The 16,005-nt window shown below is 43.1% G+C and overlaps 1 protein-coding gene across 10 annotated transcripts in view; it reads left to right on the forward strand.

The window, feature by feature from the left end:
• The window catches only part of AKAP13 (A-kinase anchoring protein 13), a 212,980-nt gene that overhangs the window by 138,803 nt on the left and 58,172 nt on the right, over window positions 1–16,005 (forward strand). For 9 of the 10 annotated variants that reach the window (XM_065688843.1, XM_065688844.1, XM_065688842.1 and 6 more), the window contains 2 exons: window positions 10,167–10,248; window positions 13,968–14,104. In XM_065688843.1, the coding sequence (XP_065544915.1) occupies window positions 10,167–10,248; window positions 13,968–14,104 (219 nt within the window). Of the gene's footprint in view, window positions 1–382; window positions 516–10,166; window positions 10,249–13,967; window positions 14,105–16,005 lie in introns of those variants that run through there. The other variant, XM_065688852.1, reaches the window with a different exon arrangement.

The raw sequence follows: 16,005 nt of genomic DNA on the forward strand, positions 1-16,005 counted from the left end.
CCTTCTGTTGGAGCATCACGGTTCCTGCTGCACACATCTGGCTTTTGTTCTCTCTTCGGGCAGGATTTTCATTCTGGTGCTTTTTGGATATCAAAGTTGTCTGGAAAACCTTTTTGATTCTTACTCTAACAGGAAGGCTGATGCCATTCTTAGCAGTTGCAAACCAAAATAATCCTGTATGTATAGAGCTCTCTTCAAATACCTTTTGTTTGCTGTAAGTTCCTGCGTTGCCTGTACAAGCAAATCTGCTGGGAGAAGACTTTATCAGCTGGTCGCAGCTCCGGGATTTTCTCTTTCCTGCTAAGAGGCTCGGGCAGGCTGAGACACGGGGACTCCTCTGAGCACGTATGTGAGAGGTCTGGAGCGTGCCTGGCCGTGGTCAGCCCTGGGTTCATGGTGGGCTCTGCTGCTCCATTCCAGCCTTTTTGGACAAAATGTACGAGCGGCACAAGAGGCGATACAGCTTGTGCGACATTTCCAAGGTGGACAGGACTGTGGATGTTGTGTTGTTAAAGGTATGATATTCGTGGATGCTTCTTTACAGGCTCCTTTCCCTATCTCCCAGCAGGTCGATCTACTGTCTGCTTTACCCATGCCCCTAGCTGGACAGTGCAGAGCAGGGGAGCAGGTGGAAGAGCACTTGCCCTTCAGCATGGAGATGGTTTGAGTGCTGTCGAACCATTCCATGTCAAATATTACTACCCCTGCAACCAGATAATGTCTTGTGGCATGCAGACAGATACTCTTTCAGAGAGCTTTTAAAAAGTCCTCTCCTGTTTTGAACCTTCACTTGCAGGTGGGTTTTCTGTGTAAGGTGCTGTTAGATTCTTATTTCCACTGGTCGTTTTTGGGGTTGAAATGCATGAAAGATGTATTCAGCCAAAAAAGGCATGGTGGATTCTCCTTTGCCTCTGTTTTTTGTTTTTATTTGAAGGGTGTTGCTGTTGGTCTTATTGTTTGGGTGTGAGTTTTGTCTGAAGATGGGTTGGAGCAAGAGCCAGGAGTGGCTCTTGGCTAATTGTCCCAGTGTGTTCCTCCTCTAATCTAAAATTAGCAAGTGCTCCACCAAATGGCACAATGGCAGTCTGGGAATGTCCTGTCTCCGTAACAGCTTTTTGGAGCTTCAGCAGTTTCCTGGCAAAGTGGATGGAAATAGGAAGGCAGCCAGAGGGACTGCAAAACACAGCCTGACTTTAGAGATCTGCACTTCTGGAAGAGCATTTCCTTTCCATCTCCCCTTTTCTCTCTTTTCTGAGCTGAGGCAGTGGGTTTCTGCATAATCATATGGCATCTGTTTTTATGCTTCATGCCCTTATTTCTGAGTCAAGAGAAGAATATGTATAAAAACTTATTTTAAAATTGTTCTGTTTTATATGCACTAAAATAGACCTAGCACTTGTGAACTTGCTTTGTTTAGGAATGAAAGTATTTTCTTTTAATTCAATGTATCCTTTGGGTTTTGGTGGCACAAAAAATGTAACTTGTGTTCTCTACCAACTGAATTTTCTAGGTATTTTGAGCTCATCTTAATGATGCTGGTTGAGGATTGAATCCCATAGTATTCAATCTCTAGACACCCTATGAGTCACTGAACAATATAGACATACTGTGCACACACTGCTTAATAATTCTTAGGAGAAGACCTGGTACCCCTGACAACCTTCTTTATACAGAGTATTTGAATGCCTGATTGAAATGTAATTCACTGTAATCATCTGACTTCAGTATTTCTGATGTCATCGGGTCCTTAAATTAGTTTTTGTTCAGCAGAGCTTAGATTTTATAACAAAATGTGGCTCTTGTTAGTTCCCACTAGTATTTTCCTAATTGAGTTTCAAAACTGTGGGTTACACTGTCTGTTCCTCCAAATGACTCAGTGTCCATATATGTGTGCATGTGTGCACGCATTGCTGCTCCGAACATAGGCTCTACAGGCTGCAGATGTTTGAAATCGGAGGGGGCTTGTGACAGCTGTAGCTGCAATCAACTTTAGCTTGATTTTCAGTCATTCTTTGTGTTTTAGATGGTTTCTATATAACATAACCAGCAGATGAAATTAAGTTTTGATGATCTGGGGATCCAAGCCAGCACTTGAGTGCGTCAGTGGCCGATCATCTCTTGACGTTACTGGGAGTTGGAGCAAACCCTTAGTGATGGAGTTCGGGGATGGATTTTTTTGTTGGGTTTGGTTTTAATTAAAAGTTTTAAATGAAACTGTACCTTATCTAGGTCATTGTATTTTGGGCAGTTAAGAGGACAGGGTTTCTTAACTGTCATGTATTGAAAAGCAAGTAAATGTCCTTACAAAAAAAGCAAACCCAAATAGGATCCATTAAGACTGTTCTGAACGCATTTTAAAAAGGTACCTGCAAAGTACTGCACTGCTTTCAGCTTGGCCTACAGACTGACTTGGACAATCTGTCTTTTCTTTGAGTGGTAGATGCATATGTTCTTTGCTTCATTTCAAGATGGGGAGCTCAGTAATCATAGAATTGTTTAGGTTGGAAAACACCCTTAAGATAGTCGAGTCCCACTGTTAATCCAGCACTAAACCATGTCTCTCAGTGCCACATCTACACATCCCTTAAATACCTCCAGGGATGGTGACTCAGTCGTAACATAGGAAGGAAAAACAGCTGGTGGAGAAGGACAACTGGAACAAGCTGTGAACAGAGAGCATCTTATGTCATTTCAGTTACTAAATGTTTATAGATGGATTAGATTTGCATTGATTGCAACCAGTCTTACATACAGTCGCACAAGGATTTTGGTTCCCACTGACTATTTTGCAATGCACGTGTCTTCTGAAGAGTCAGTGTGATGGGACTCAAGTTTTCCATGTTTAGATTGTGCCTGAAACAGTGGCTTGTGAAGTTGCCATAAAAACAACCCTCAGCAATTTTGGGAGTTGATGCACAAATTATTTTTAGCTTTAACATTGTTGCATCCTCCTCCCCACATACGAAAAAAGTAAGACACAAGGGGAAATGCACGTGATAGGTGCTATGCTGGAGGTAGTACTTCATCTTTGCTGCAGCAACTTTTGCTGCTGCAGCAGTGGAAGCACAGTCAACTTGGTTACGGAGTGTAGTGCTTTGCCATTGTAGAGGGAAGCCTGGATGATGCAGAAATGGCATAAAAAGTTGCCATCGTCTTTCCTGCTGGGATTGCATTGTAGCAGATGAGGGATATGATGTGGGACACGTGGGATATTTGCTTGTCTGAACAATTCACTGAGCTCTGAGCAGCTACATGCAGGGTAAAGCAGTCTGCGCTGTGTTATTCCAAGACCCAAAATGGGAAATCTCAGTGTGCCCATGTGTGAGTTGGCAGCCCTGTCTCATTTTTGTGTTGTGCCTGCTACCACAAATATAACTGTCTAGGGACAGAATACGGAAACCACACTGGCTGGCACCTTGCACATGCATGCGAAGTTAGACAAGTGCTCAAGTCTGGATGAACAGGCCGTGCTTTCCAGAGTTAGAAAGCAAGAAATGGGCTTGCTTTGAGAATGGGAGTTGGAGCAATTGCGACTGGAAATGGTTTATAATTGCTCATTGCCTATATCTGCATTTCATCTCTGTACATGAAATGCTCAAACTATTAAGTGCAGGCAGTAAGGTTTTTAATGACTGGGGAAGCGGTGTTTGATTTAGCTGCTCTTCAGATGAACAGATGCCAGTCAGCTTCCAGTTAAAGTTCAGAACTTTATTCGTGAAATTAAAACCAGCCCAATGCTATAAAAATAATTAAGGCATTCTGAAATTAAAGGGGCAGCATTACCAATTAGTTGTTTGGTTCCTTAGCAGAGGGCTGCATTGATAATTCTGCCCCACCACTGGAGATACTCCTCTGGAATGAACCCTGTCCACCAAAGGCAAAATGCATCCTCAGCTAAAAGTAGTATGTGAAGAAGGTCCTTAAATTAAATGAAGCTAAGGCTTCTTCCATTGTTCTATGCCTAAAAAGCTTTTTCTTCTTTATGTTTTTGGTTATTTGACCCATAAGCATCTTCATTCCTTCTTTGGGGTTGTTCTTCTGAGGGAAGTACCATTCTCAAAGGATGGGTATGTAGTGTCTCATAGAACTTTGTGGCCCTAAAATGACTCTTGAACTTTAATCCTGTGTCTGTCTGCACCAGTTTGGTTATTGAAGGGACAGAGCAGGAGAGAAATGTATTTATGATGATGTGGAGAACTCAGTTTTCTGTCTTAAAGTAGAATTAGAACTGGAAGGACAACTTCAATTAAATTAATGTGTTTTCACCTTAGGCACATGCATGTTTGTGGGAATTTTGCTCCTCTTTTAGTCAAGAGATGGTTTTTATGCAAAACCATTGCTGTTATTCTTAAAGCTTAATTAAAGTTTGCTGTTAGCAGGACTCATAATTCTGCTGGGGAAGGACATCCCAGTGCCAAGGGCTGGAAAATGTTCTTGGGGCACACGTTCCGTTCCCCAGCTGGGACATTGCCAGGAAGAAAAAGTGCACTCTAGGAATTCTGCGTTGCTCTTACACCACAAAGTGCTAATTTATTCAGTCATTTAAACTGTCGTGTGGTTGTAGGAGCCTCTTCTGGTGTAATCCTGGTGGAGTTCTCTATAGCGCTGCTCAGTTGTTGCTGTGAGCAGGGTCACTTTGGACCTCCCTGAAAAATTGTCCTCCTAGTTTCACTGATTCCATAAAGGTAAAAGGCTTGATGTAGCATATTCATTATGCTAGAAGATAAATCTCTATAGAGGTCATTGCAGAAATGCAAGGGTTGTCACTTTGTTCCTTTTGATGTATGTTGGAGAATGATCTTTGTGGTCCTCATCCACATGGTATAATCTTCCCCTAAAACTAGGAAAATGCACAGGAAGATTAAAAAAAAAAAGTTAAATTAACAAATCTGGAATTCGCAGACAAATTGATAGGTCTGCTCTTAATAAGGTCAAGATGGTTGCCAAAGCAGTGATTTTTGCTCTTAGTAAGAGTTTTGTGTATATGGAGTGGTTTCGCATCAACAGCTGTTGAGGGAAGGCAGTGGAAATTCCTTCCCCAGGTGCCCCATCCCTCATGCTCCTTTTGAAAGAGGTTTGAGGGATCTTGAAAGGTGGCTTTTGTGAAGGGGGGTGAATCAGCTGTTGCTTTAGTTTCTCATTCAGGAGTTGGAGGTGACTGGGTAATTCCATCATAATCATAGAATCATAGAATAGTTAGGGTTGGAAAGGACCTCAAGATCATCTAGTTCCAACCCCCCTGCCATGGGCAGGGACACCTCACACTAAACCATCCCACACAAGGCTTCATCCAACCTTAAATGGAATTGGAAATTTTAAAGTTGTTTGGAATAAAGGTTGAATTCCAGTTGCATGGACAGATCTCTTCAGTGAAAACTGTCCTACAGGAAATCTTAGAATAATTAGAGAATAATTAATATTTGCATTTAAAAAATAGTTAAAAATCATTGTATTATTCTTGGTTAAAGTATTGCTTGTTTTCTGCTATTCGTGTTCTCCCGTGGATAGTTCAAATCTTTCCTAGTGTCAGTTACTGCTCAGCGTGGTGCACAAGTACTTAAGGATAGACCAAGCAAGCTAGAATTACTCTGCTGAATTTTTTCCTACATGCAGTGGTATCTGGTTTTAGCTGCAAGGTAGAACTCAGTCTGGAAGCTGGGGTGGGGGCAAGAGAAATGGAAACTTGTAGATTCAGGACAAAGTTAAAACAATGAGGGAAGAGGAATCTCCTGAGGTTTGCTAGGAAATGAAAGTTAAAATCATCTGGTTCCTTCTGCTCTGGAGAAGGTGATTTATATCACTGCCGGTAAGGTTGACAAGTGCAGACTTTTAAAATAGCAGAAGGTTTCCTGAGAGGTCAGAGTGTTTTCTTTATTGTGAAATGGAAGGCAGGAAGAGTTAAAATTAAACCAGAGGGAGAGAAAGAGGACTTTTCCATGGTGGAAAGGTGCACGGGAGCTGGGTAGCGGTGAGCAAGTGTTTCTAGCAAGCTTTCTGCTATGCATTTCAGATAACTTCTGAGAAGAGAGGCCCTGATTCTGGTTTTCATGGGCAGAGGACTGCAAGCGCTGGAGGGGTTTAGATAACTCCTTAGCCAGGATTGTTGTGCAGGGGAGAGGAAGGAAGAGTCTGGGAACAGAGGTTTGCATCTCTCATTGCTCCCATATGATTGGAGACATCCCAACCCTGTTTGCCTCGCTGGTTGTCCGGCACTGTCCTTTCCTTGTGCAGAGAGGTTTCTGCATTAAGTCCTGTTAAGTTTTATATTCAATGTCTGCAAGAAGATGTCTCTGAGAGTCAGGAAATACGTGCATGTGTGCCCAGAAAGAACAATCAAACTCCAGCTGGTGAACTAAAGCACTCTTTGGACATTCAGTCTGCTAGTGTTTCACAGGCAAACAGAAAATCCTTTGGGATTCAGTTTTTGGTGCCTGGGGATGTGCTTCCATGATTCATTCTGTGTCTGAGCTGCAGATAAACACATTCAGGCTTCTGCATGGAAAAATATCTGGTTCTCTGCTGGCGCTTTTTCAAAAGCTGCGTATTGAAACCCTGTTCCCAGAGGCTGTTCCGTATTCCCTTCTGCCTTCTGAACACCACTGCATCCTCTGCTCCCACCACATCTTGGGATGGCCAGAGTCGATGGGCTATAATCAGCGTGGGCAAGGCACAAAGCGTGTGGGGGTTTTATCATCTTCTGTGGGCACGAGCCTGCGGCCCTGGTTGGGCTTCTGTTGGCAAAACAAGAGACTAAGGGAAGAAGGGAGGAATAGTTTTGTTCCACATAATGCACATGTGTGCAAAATCCCAAGACAGCTTCATCTTGAATTTCTTCATACTGGTGCCTGCTCCAACCCCTGATGTGCAGGTGCTCTTATTGTATATTATTGTATATTGTATATTACTGTATTTTCTCCACAGCCCCAACTGTCTGTACCTGCGGTCACTAGTCCTGTGTAAACACAAGCAGAATTCAGTTGTTGAGGAGGGATTCCAGTATTCAGTCTTAAGCTGTGGATAGAGAGGGGTTTGTGTTTCTGAGTGTCTGTGGACCACCCAGTTTCCTGAGAGCAAGCAGTAAACCTCCCTCAAATCCTGTCTGGGCGCGTTTTGGCATAGGGAATACTTGTATATAGTAGTGGTTTCCTTTGTTTGTGTTTTGATGATGATGATTATTATTATTGCTGAATTAGGGCTACTGAGATAAATATTTAGTTCCTGATGTTTTCTTTTGTGCATAATCAGGTATATCTGAAACAACACCTTAAACCTCAGCATTACTGTCTCGTTGCTTTCTTTAATAGAAGAAAACAGACGTTTTCAGTACTTGGCAAAGGCACAGGCCTGAGGAGAGAGCTGGCTGGGTGATGGGAAAAATACTCAAATCTCTCTTGACAAAGTGCCAATGTCTATAATGCATTTTCAGTGAATGACTCAATTGGTTCTATTAAAGGAAAAAATATATTGTTAATTCAGCCTAATATAGTTTCAATCTATTACCAGTCAACTGATAGGCTTGAGCTGCCTCAGTTACTTTGTTACTGCTAATTACTGAATAAGATGTTTAATTATTGATTTGATATCAGTGTAAATCAGGACTAGTTCCCTTAAATTTGATGGGCATGCATTGGTTTAAGAGTGAGGATCAGGCTTCATAGGATGAGGAAGGAGTTAGGTGCAGGCCAGCCAGAAGGAGTCAGAATTTGACTTCCTGTCTGAAATGGATTGTTCCTTCATTTGTGTGGACTTGAGCGCATTTGCATTTCTCCTCTCTGTGTTCAGGCCTAACCTCTAGATTTGCCTTTAATAAAATGCAAAACAGTGTGCTGCAAAATAGATTCTGCTTTGACTGGACAGAAAGGAATATTAACATATTTATTGACCTTACAGTCATAACGTGATTTTTATTGGCTCTGCAGCTCTTTTGAGACAAAGAAAGTATGTCTAGATTCTGCAGCATGAAGTTTAATTGCTAAGGTTTGGTACCCCTCAGCCTTGCTGGGAACAGGGGTATCTTTCTTCTGTCGAAAGAATCTGAACAGTGAGCCACTGTCCATGCAGCAGTTAAAATTCAACATCTTTATGTCACTTTGGAAAACAAAAAAATCATTGTTTTTAGTATTGGCTTACAAAAGCCTTTCTCAGACTTCAGGCTGCCTCTTTCCCTCTCCACCTCTCATTTAATACACATGTCCTTTGTGTAAATTGAGAAGATGGGTATGCAGGTGTGTGTGTATGTGTGTTGAGTAGGGGTGCAGGGAAGGGTGAGATCTTAAATGTATGTACATATAGGGGTCTGATGAGATCTGGGATATGTATGTAATGCCTATGTGTGAGCAGAGGCAGCGAGCAGCATTATATGTGTACATCGTATCTGAGAAAAAGAGCCTGTAGAATTTGCAGAGATGGGGAGGTCACCCCAAGACCTGACTGGTAGATAGAGCATGAGGTCTCCTTCACCTCTCTTGGGACACTCTGGCTCTTATTTCTCCTCTCTTCTCCTTCCCTGTCTCCCCCAGCAAGAGCTGCTGGCTGGGGAAGGTCACATCATCCTAGCTGCTGGAGGATTTTAAGGGCATGTTGGATTATGACCTCTCATATTATAACTGAGCCTGACTTGGAGCAGCAGAAAGGGACTAGTTGACCTGTCAAAGGCCCTTCCAACCCCATTTTGTCATCACATAAGTACGGAGGAGGACAAAACCTAAGGAAGAAATATGTGCTGTAGAAAGTAGCTGATGGGTTGACTCTGCTGGGTGATGAGCGGAGGTGCTGGCAGGAGCCCCTCCACTGAGGGACAAAGGGATGCAGCCAGACCAGCGAGGAGCACCAGCCAACTGCAAATAAACAGTTCCATGATCTCAGCAAGGAAGGGAAGAAGGACGTGGGTCATTAGTCAAAGCAGTAAGTCAGGTCAAGGGTAGGGGACTGTTGTTTTTCTTTATTGAAAGAAAAAAAGAATTAAAAGGAAAAAACAGTGAATTTCATAATGTGGGAGAAAGGAGAACATTAAGGGGATGAGAATATGGCAAGGGACTGGAAAAAAGTAGGGTCATGGAGGAGATTTGAGGACAGGTCAGAGGCAAAAAGGAAATAATAAAAATCCCTGTTTGACAGAGAGAGGGAAAAGGAAATTATTTCAGAGAAGGAAAACCATGAGGTTAGGAGATAGGAGAAATATTGTGTAAATCAAAGTCTTCCATTTCCAGTAGCTTTATTCTAGCTACAACACAGCATGCAAGATCCTGTGGGTTGAGGCAGGGCAGGAGGGGAAACTACCTCATGATGTGGGACATGGGATTGTCCAGGTGAGACTTGCTTGCCTTTGACAAATAAAGGTGTTCGGGTAAGAGAAACCACATTGCTGCTGAAGCAGAGAGAGCAAAGGGGCTTCCAGAGTCTACTGACTGTAGACAGGATTGATGGGAAGCATGCATTGGGTGAGCTAAGGGTTGTGGATAGTCCAGCAGACTTCAGAATCAATGTGTTGGACAGCACAACATGAGGAAGAGTAAAGCACAAGCAGATGAGGGAGAAGGCTGAGAACACATCAGTCATCCTTCCTGAAAGACTGGAAGTCACAGAAGGGGTGAGGAGCAGGGTGACATGATAAGGGCTTATGTTGAAATAAACCATGTGATGTGACTTAGTGTTAAAAAGGGGGTTTCTAACAGCACCGTCATTTCAGTTAATGACAGCACAAAGTGCTTTGGGTTCTCACCATGACCTGGGCACTTCCCTAGCCCTCTTTTCCACATTATCAGAGCGCCTTATTATCTTTAAGGTAATTATAGCAGTATGGGTGGTAGGGAATTGCTCTTCTGCAGATAGTGAACCAAGGCGTAAAGCAGAGGAGTGTCTTGTCTGCAGTTGTGCTGCAAATGGAAGTGAGAATTGAAGCCAGGTTTCTTCAATCTTCTACTAGCAGCTTGAACATTGTCTCATCGTCCCTCTGAACTCCTGCCTTGAGAGTGAGCCACCCTGAAGTCATATGTTCCACGGAGAAATCAAGTCTTTTGGAGTATTTTGATGGTTTGTTTAGCGATGCTATAAAACAGAATTAAGCCACAGCAATCTGTCTTCTGCTCAATGCAGAGTGACGCTGCAGAAGAGGATAATGTTGGCCAGAGTGGCCTCTCTCTGATTTGCTCTGATCTGTTTTCCAGATAAACCGTGAAAGCTGGTGTTCACTGGAGCCATGTCCCGATTCTTCCCTGCTGGAGCGCAAGCGGACACAGGAGTCTCCAGGTGAGCAGTGTACCAGTGACAGTCTTGTGGTTCTCCTCACCTTTCCTTCCCTTCCTTTTCTTCTTATTTCTGACATCTTTGTCTCAAGAGAGATAATACGTAAACTAAAGAAAATGTGTCATGGATCTGCTGTGAGTCATTGCCTTGCACATGGCTGCTGCACTTGACTTGCAGCGAGCTGTCTGGTGTGTCACCTTCTGACGTAATTATGTTATTAAAGTACCTCAATATTTCATCTTTCCTATTAAAAGGTGTGATGGGGCACACAGATGTGGTTTCGAGCGAAAAGGTTAACACAGTAAAAGAAAAACAACAGAAGTTTAAACTCCTCAATCCATATTTAGATCCAAATCAGTGACTTGATTTTTTTGTCCTTTTTTTTTCCCCCCCTCTGAGAGTTGCCATCATTTCCAGGCTTCAGGAAGCAGGAAGGCTGTTAAGAGCCATCATTCCCACACCCTGCCCACCAGCCATGCCGAGCTTCCAGCCCTGCGAGCTGGCTGGTGCTTTCTGGCTCTTCCACTGGGACAGAAAATCTTGTCTGGGCAAGTTTCAAAGAGGGATTGGTGTCCAAGATAAGGAAAAAAGTATTTCCTGTCATTGAATTATGCATGTTCAAAACAAATGGAGTAAATTATGAGGGCCCTGAATAGGGACTTTGCTTGGACTGTTCACAGAGAGGACACTTATTGCCTTGCTTTCATTACGAGCAGGGGTCTCACCTGAATCTCCTTCAATTTAGAGACTTGAAAGAATGTCAGTGAGTGTCAGTGTGAAATTCAAACCCAGTCTTTTCAGGGTGTAGGCTAAGAAGGGATGATGCAGGTGACTGACCCGAGGGGTTTATTCTAGGTAGAAATTCTAGCTCCCATCAAAGTTAAAGAACTTTTTTAATTTAAAAATAAATAGTGCTGTTTAGAATATTCATGAAGAATGAGGAGCTGTTCCAGGAGTGTTTTGCAGGAGAACCTGTGGAATCACCGTACTGCTTCCTAACTGCGTCCCCAAATGTCTTGCCTCATGGTATGATGTTTTCACACTTCAGGCAAGACTTACTGTGCTCCATTTGGCTGCAAAATGACGTGCACTCATTGGCATGCCAGATCCGTAATCCTGTATTCATATTGATCAATATCAGTTAGATACTTATTACCTAATCCAATATCATACAATAGAAATATAATATTTATTATGTAATCAGGTAGCCATATATACCTATATATATTCATAATTATAGTAATATAAGTCTGTAACGCAAGCAGAAAGAGGCAGGGTTTTAAAGTTGCTTAATGTGCCCTCCAGTCAGACTGAAGCAGCAGTTCTGGCCTTTCCAGAAATCATGTTGTTACTGCACATGCATCCCTCCAGCTGCAATGTGGTGCTGTGCAGTATAGAGGGGGCAAGAAAATCTGGCAGCACCTTACAGCAGTAAAACCACTATCTGTTGTAATATGGCTAACTTAAAAACCACCCCACTTACTAGGGAATTGGACCTTTTTGACCTGCTGAATAATCCAGCTGAAATGGTTGTAAGAACAGAGTCCTCAGATCTCAGAAGTTAACTCCATAAACTGTAGCTTCTCATTTTGTGTCAGTGCTTTTGAAATGAAATGCCTTGGAGGAGTGTAGCAGATACGTAGCTATCAGCATGGAATTGGAAGGCTCAGCCCTGCCTTGGAGGACACAAGGGTTTGGAAAATGTACGTAAGAGACTTGCTTGGAAAGTTTCTTCCCAGGGCTTTTTACTATGTAATTTTTTTTGCCTCTGTGTTACGTGCAGCAGTGTGTTACCATCATCATTTTCCCTTGCACTTACACAGAGAGGAGCAGATAAGCACAGTTGTGCTGTAAATGGGCAGGGGTGCATGTGTGATGAGATTCACAGTTCCCATATTGTGGCAGTGCTGTCACCAGGGTTCACCAGGTCACGGGTGTGGGAGACAGAGCTCAGTATTGTGCAATGCCTGTACAGTTTAAAGCAAAGAAGGCAAACCCAACAAACTGCCTGCAAAAAAAAAGGGAGGAGGAAGACCCTCTGCAGACATCCAGAAATAAAGGAGAGTTGAAGGAAGAGAGGGTTTGGGGATTGATTTCTCAGCACAGACAAGTTGAGGTGTGGGGGTCCCCATCACACCAGTCATCATCCTTCCCCACTGCTGCATTTCCTCTGTCCCTCAGAGGCTGATCCAGAAGAGGCTTCGGTGCCTCTTGTGATTTATCATCGGGGTGAGGTATCCATCCTTTGGCAGATCTGGACCATCCCCACTGATTTTCCACTGGAACGTGGCTGGAGCCCCTTTGCTTTTCAGTCTGGGCTGTGGAGATGCTGTGCCTGTGCCAGCTGGACGGCCGGCACCTCACAGCCTGCCCTTCTCTTCTTTGCTTTTCCCTTCTGGGTTTTTTCCCCCCCTCCCTTTTTCTCTTCCCCCTCCTTTCTCCTCCTCAGTGGTGGAAAAGCAGTTCAGATTTTCCAGGTTTACCGAAAGGGGAGCGGGCCCGGGGAGCAGCCGTGCTGCCTCCAATAAGTGCTTTTCCAATTCTCCGTGGTGTGGAAACTCCTCTACAGAGTAATGAGGTTTCCAACTGGCTCTGGCTCCCCTCTGCCCTAGACGGGGGCAGCCCCACTGCCATCAATAAATTCCCATTATTTTCTCCAACAGTGGAGCTGGGGTGTTTGATAGCTCCTGTCAGGAGCAGGCTAAGAATGGGGAAGGGGAAAAGGTGACTTCGAGCTACCTGTCATCATTGCATTGATGTCTAAGCTTGATGTCGCCAAGGGTGGAGTTAGGTGTAATTTAAGAGTAAAAACAGCATTTTATTGCCCTGGCTCCTCTCCAGGGAGCTAAGTGTGGTTTGGATCTACCGAGTTAGGGGAGGTTGCAAGATAACACCTCTGTGTTTAAAAAACCACTAATAATGAGAAAATATTTTAAGCTGGGAGAAAAGAATGTTCAGTTATTGCCAAAATTTTCGTTAATGCTTTAGCCTGAAGGCTGAACAAATGAAATGACATACAGGCATTCTTCATGCAAATACCTGTCTGTTAAGGGTTTTGGAGAGGAAGGCCAGTAGGGTTTTCTGATCACCTAAATACAGAGAACTGGAAGCATTTTGGTAAAAAGAGGTGCAATGTGTTTGTATTTCAATATCAGGAGTTATGAAAGCTGAGAATTAAAACCAAAACCACTTCATTTTTGAATCTTAAAGTAAAGCTTCTCATGGAAATCATACTAGTGATTTTTCAGTGACAGTTACAGAAGGAGGAATGAAATAATCATCCCAATATGCATTTAAAGCACCTTGGCATTGAGAGGGAATTGATTCTTTAATTGAGAAAGAAACCAAATATCAAGTTATATTTCTGCCTTTATTGAATATGACTCTAACCTTGCACTTGTTGCAATCAGTGAGAAGCATCCTGTTATTTTCAGTGTGGGGTAGCTGATATATAGCATATTTATTAGCACCTCAAGGAATAAGCATACATGACTGTTTAGTGCAGAATCTTTGTTTCCACCATGTACTTCAATGATGCATTGCAAAGGAGTTTTAAACTCTTGAATTAATTATCAGCAAATTGCAGGCACGGTTTGGGGAGGTGAACACAAAGCTGTGTTTGCTGTTGGGTTTAAATCCTTGAATTTACAGAGAGTGTGTGAGTTGAATGTACAGATGCTGTAGAAAGCATCAGCTCGTAACTTTCTGCTTTGCTCCTATAGAATGTGAGAACTTCTTGGAGGATGGGCTGAGTAGCGTCTGTGCCTCGTCACAAGGTGTTCTTAAAAGGGAGTCCGGGAGCGAGTCTGACCTCTTCCCCTTGCCTGGTGATGGGATGGAAGACCTTGTCTTTGGAAAGGTAGGAAAGCCTGGTTGGGATATGGTTAAAAAGTCTCCAAGGCCTGATTCAATAAACCTATACTGCAGATGCAGATTGTCTTGGTTTCACTGGTGGGTTAGAAACCTGGAAGCAATTATCCTAGAATGGATAGATAGGAAGGATGCGGTCCCCTCTTCGGATGCATCAACACAGGGGTGTTTTTAGTTGCAGCAGAATTCCAGAAATCTTGCCGCCCCCAATGTGAAAAAGATAAAAGTAAATTTTGACTGTCCAAAAGTAAATCAGGCACTAGGGGAACTAGAAGAAAAGGTGGATTGTCTCGCAAGGTCATTAATGATTGGATAGATGATATGAAAGCCATCTTTAACTCCTGTAACAAAGAGCTTTTCTCTGGCAAATGATGACCTCCGTGCTGACACCTTCAGATTATATACTGTAAATCTCAGAGGAACCAGTGTTCTTCTGTAAATTCAGCGTGCCTCCCTGGATAGGAAGGAAACAATCTAAATACTGAAGGCAAATTCCAGTGAGTAGTTTTGTTGCCGGGGTGACATACCTCTAATGCCTTTTTGCGTGCAAGTAAACGTTTTCAGGTTTGCTTAAAATCAACAGCAGAAGTCATTACTAACCTTAGTCATCCCTGTGCCCTTTGTGTTGCTCGCGGCTGAGAAGGGGAGGGAGGAGTGGGTGAGTCCTGCGATCCTCCTGAACAGGGGATGCCACCCTGTAGCCTCAGTTTTTTGCTGGTTGCATTAGAGCAGCCTGAATTTATTCAGTGTGGTTCTGGTTTGCTTCTTAAGAATCATCTTGCTGGTAATTTGTATTCTTCTTGACATGAGTAGATAGGAAAAACACCCAAAAAGAATATAGTGATGCAGAATCGAAGGGGACATGAACCTTCTTTAGAGCAGCCATCACCACTGGTCTCCACTCCATGAAATCATAGAATCATAAATCCCATGCTTAGGTTCAGCTCCAGCATGGTTCCTGCTCTGAAAAGCTAAACTTTCAGAGTAGGTTTCACACTTGTTTTCAGAGAAATACATATAACAGAGCAAAATTCTGTTTGTTTAAATCAAGTCAGATGATGGTGAATATTTTCCAGCGGGACGGGAAACACCACAGCCCAGGCTAAGTGATCTCATGGGCTATAAATGAACAGTATAGTCATCCTTAATGCATGTGGTAGGGCACAGAGCTCACCAGCCTCACCCTTTCCCATCTTACCCTCAAAGTGATGCGGGGCTCTGTATTGTGAGACTAGAAGGCTGTATGGCAGAGCACAGACTGTCTTCAATTTCCTTGTGTAGAGTGGCACGAATTACGACAGCTGACTGCCATTTGAGCCTGATTTAATGCTTCTGTGGGGATGCGTGGGAGAAGAGAGCTGTGGGAACACAGTGCATTTGACAGTGTACAGAATTCCACCTTTTCCCTTTCTTACGGGGAAAGCTTTGTTCTCCAAAGGTGAGAAAGGAAAATCACAAGTTAAAAAGAATAGATAGTGCAATGTAGTAGGGATGCTTCAGGGAAAGGAGGTGGTGGTGGTGAGGAAAGCAGATCTTCAATTGCCAGTGGAGAGTGGGCAGAGGGAGGAAATTGTTTTCTTTATAGAAAGGGAATTTGTTAATTTGGCAGCATTTGCATTGTTCTCATTATGCAGTGGATTGCAAGCTTCATCTACAAGTGGGTTCAAAAGGTTCTTGTGTTGAGTTTAGGAAGTTATTCAAAGCTAATCTCAACTTTGGTTGCTTTTTCTTGTCTTGCTTTGCTGACTAACCCGATTCCTTGCCTCCTTTCTCAGAATACATCCGAGTACCTTTTCTACAGTTAAAGTTAGTTCTCAAAGGACCAGAGACACATCTTAATTCATCTTTTGTTTTTAGATGACTGAGCCCAGCTGGTAGAAATGCAAGTTA

The sequence above is a fragment of the Lathamus discolor genome, chromosome 8 (genome assembly GCF_037157495.1).
Source record: "Lathamus discolor isolate bLatDis1 chromosome 8, bLatDis1.hap1, whole genome shotgun sequence".
NCBI classification, from domain to species: Eukaryota; Metazoa; Chordata; class Aves; order Psittaciformes; family Psittacidae; genus Lathamus; species Lathamus discolor.